The sequence below is a fragment of the Arachis duranensis genome, chromosome 10 (assembly GCF_000817695.3).
Source record: "Arachis duranensis cultivar V14167 chromosome 10, aradu.V14167.gnm2.J7QH, whole genome shotgun sequence".
NCBI classification, from domain to species: domain Eukaryota; kingdom Viridiplantae; phylum Streptophyta; class Magnoliopsida; order Fabales; family Fabaceae; genus Arachis; species Arachis duranensis.
In genome coordinates this window covers 1,548,754-1,550,849 of record NC_029781.3, presented here as the reverse complement: position 1 = coordinate 1,550,849, position 2,096 = coordinate 1,548,754, and the positions used below count along the sequence as shown (strand labels likewise).

The 2,096-nt window shown below is 35.9% G+C and overlaps 1 protein-coding gene across 1 annotated transcript in view; it reads right to left on the bottom strand.

Annotated features, from left to right (window-relative positions):
- Window positions 1–2,096, bottom strand: part of LOC107468163 (anaphase-promoting complex subunit 7) — a 5,978-nt gene that overhangs the window by 570 nt on the left and 3,312 nt on the right. Inside the window, exons 11-17 of the mRNA XM_016087410.3 lie at window positions 1,825–1,875; window positions 1,495–1,695; window positions 1,369–1,413; window positions 1,161–1,254; window positions 899–1,044; window positions 591–820; window positions 179–239 (exon numbers count right to left, since the gene is read on the bottom strand). Coding sequence (XP_015942896.1) covers window positions 179–239; window positions 591–820; window positions 899–1,044; window positions 1,161–1,254; window positions 1,369–1,413; window positions 1,495–1,695; window positions 1,825–1,875 — 828 coding nt within the window. The remainder of the gene's footprint in view (window positions 1–178; window positions 240–590; window positions 821–898; window positions 1,045–1,160; window positions 1,255–1,368; window positions 1,414–1,494; window positions 1,696–1,824; window positions 1,876–2,096) is intronic.

The window sequence follows — 2,096 nt, the reverse complement described above, 5'->3', positions numbered from 1 at the left end:
ATTAGTAGAGATATATAATGAACAAAAGAATCAACAACAACAAAGTCTTATCTCACTAAATAGAATCAGTTACATGGACCAAACAAAACCACTGTGTCCTATTATATATCATGTTAATAGTGATTAGTGAGACTATTTACACATAGTTCTTTTATCATAATAATAATAAAAAGAAAACCTTCATCTGCTTCTCTAAACGCTCTAAACCTCGTTTTGCTGCTTCGTTCTGAGGGTTTAACCTGCCAAATATGTGAAGGTAAGAAGAACAATTTAATCAAATTTAATCATGATGAAAAAGGCATGCATCACAATCAATCATTATGAATATCCGAAAATAGCGTCATAGCATCAATTGTCAACTATAGGGAACCTGCAATGTTAAGTATGGGGAGGAAGAGTTTGTTAAAATGCCAAATTTATGTATCAAGGAACATCACAATCCAAATCCATATATCATTAAGAAAAATCACAGCACACTTCTCCCAGTTATCCCACCGTTGTTACAACATTAAAGCGCCATCTAAAAAGAAAAATCAAGAAATAAAATGCAGAATTTACATATTGACCTATGCATTTAGGACGAAACAAACCTTAATGCAGCCTGATAATGTGACAACGCCTCCTGCAGCATATTAGTGGCAGCAAAAACTTGAGCCAGTTTCACGTGAAGAGAGTCATCTGCCCAGTCTTTAAGGTATCGCTCAAGCAGAGATACGGCATCTCCATTCCGGCCCTCAATAACATGGAGTTCAGCCAATGCTAGTGCAGCTCCAAGGTAACCAGGTTCCAGCCTTAAAGCAGACTCGTAGAACTTTTTTGCCTATATCACATTAAATGTCACAAAGATATTGATATAGTAGTATCCAGAGACTTTAAATTAAAAGAGCTGATAACTTACCTTTTCTCTGCCACCAGTGTTACTGGCATGCACATCGCCTACTAACTTTAAAGCCTTTGCCGATTGAGGCATTGCTTTCATTGCTTCTCTGGAAGCATATAAAGCCTCTTTGATTTTAGACAGAGCCAAATATGTGTGAACCAAACCTAGAAATCAAGTCAAAGCATGTAAAGTTTGTATTTCCATAATTGGCACTTTGCAGTCTCATTGCAGGCAAGAAATGCATCATGCAACTTTTAATATTTCAGATTATAAAATAAACCTTGATATGAGCGAATATCAGGTCTTAATTCTTGAGCTCCCCGGAAGGCAGACACAGCTGCTTCTGCCCGTTTCATTGTTAATAATAGATTCCCCTGCATAAACTCAGTGTGTTAACTCAAATTGGTAAAATTGATGTAATTAAGTTCTACAAGCGTAGATAAGGTCAATAGATCCCCAACTGCTCTAATGCACAACCATTTTAGTACCTTCATTATATACCCTGTTATGTGCCTCTCATCAATCCGAATACTCTGATTACAAAAAATCAGTGAATTGTAAGCAATATTGTAATAGATAAATTCAGTCCTCCGCACTTGGAAAGAACTACTCACCTGCTCAGCATATGATAAAGCTTTTTTCTCATCTTTCCTTTCCCATAAAACAGATAGAGCTACAAAAACCTCTGGTCTTGCAGGATCAATATTCAATAAATCATGTACTAACTTGTTCAACTTTGAATAATCAGACCTTAGCTTTAGAAGCATTGCATACTCATCCATGTATGTTACGATGTATGGATCAATTGAGCGGGCCTGTGATCACAAAATAGTCAATATAAATTAATAATTACAGCTAGAAAATACATGTAATAAGGAGGTTGGGAAGCAAGGAAAAAATCAGTGGTGTTAAATCAGGATCATAAACTACAATTCGATATTCACCTTCTCAAAATTCAAAATGGCCTCTTCATTCTTTCCAATAATAGCTTCAACCTTCATATACAATATACATTAGAATTTACATGTCAAGTGATCAATTCAAGTATAAATTACATAAAATTAAGTTAAGGAAGGGAAGGAGAGCCTTGGAGTAATGGTTAGGCTGTACACCCTTTGGGTGTGGCCTTTTTCTAGACAATGTTAGATGCTTGTGCACCACAGTGGCCTTTTTTTTCTTTTTGTCAAGTTATTAAAGGAAGGACTGTCTTTACAGG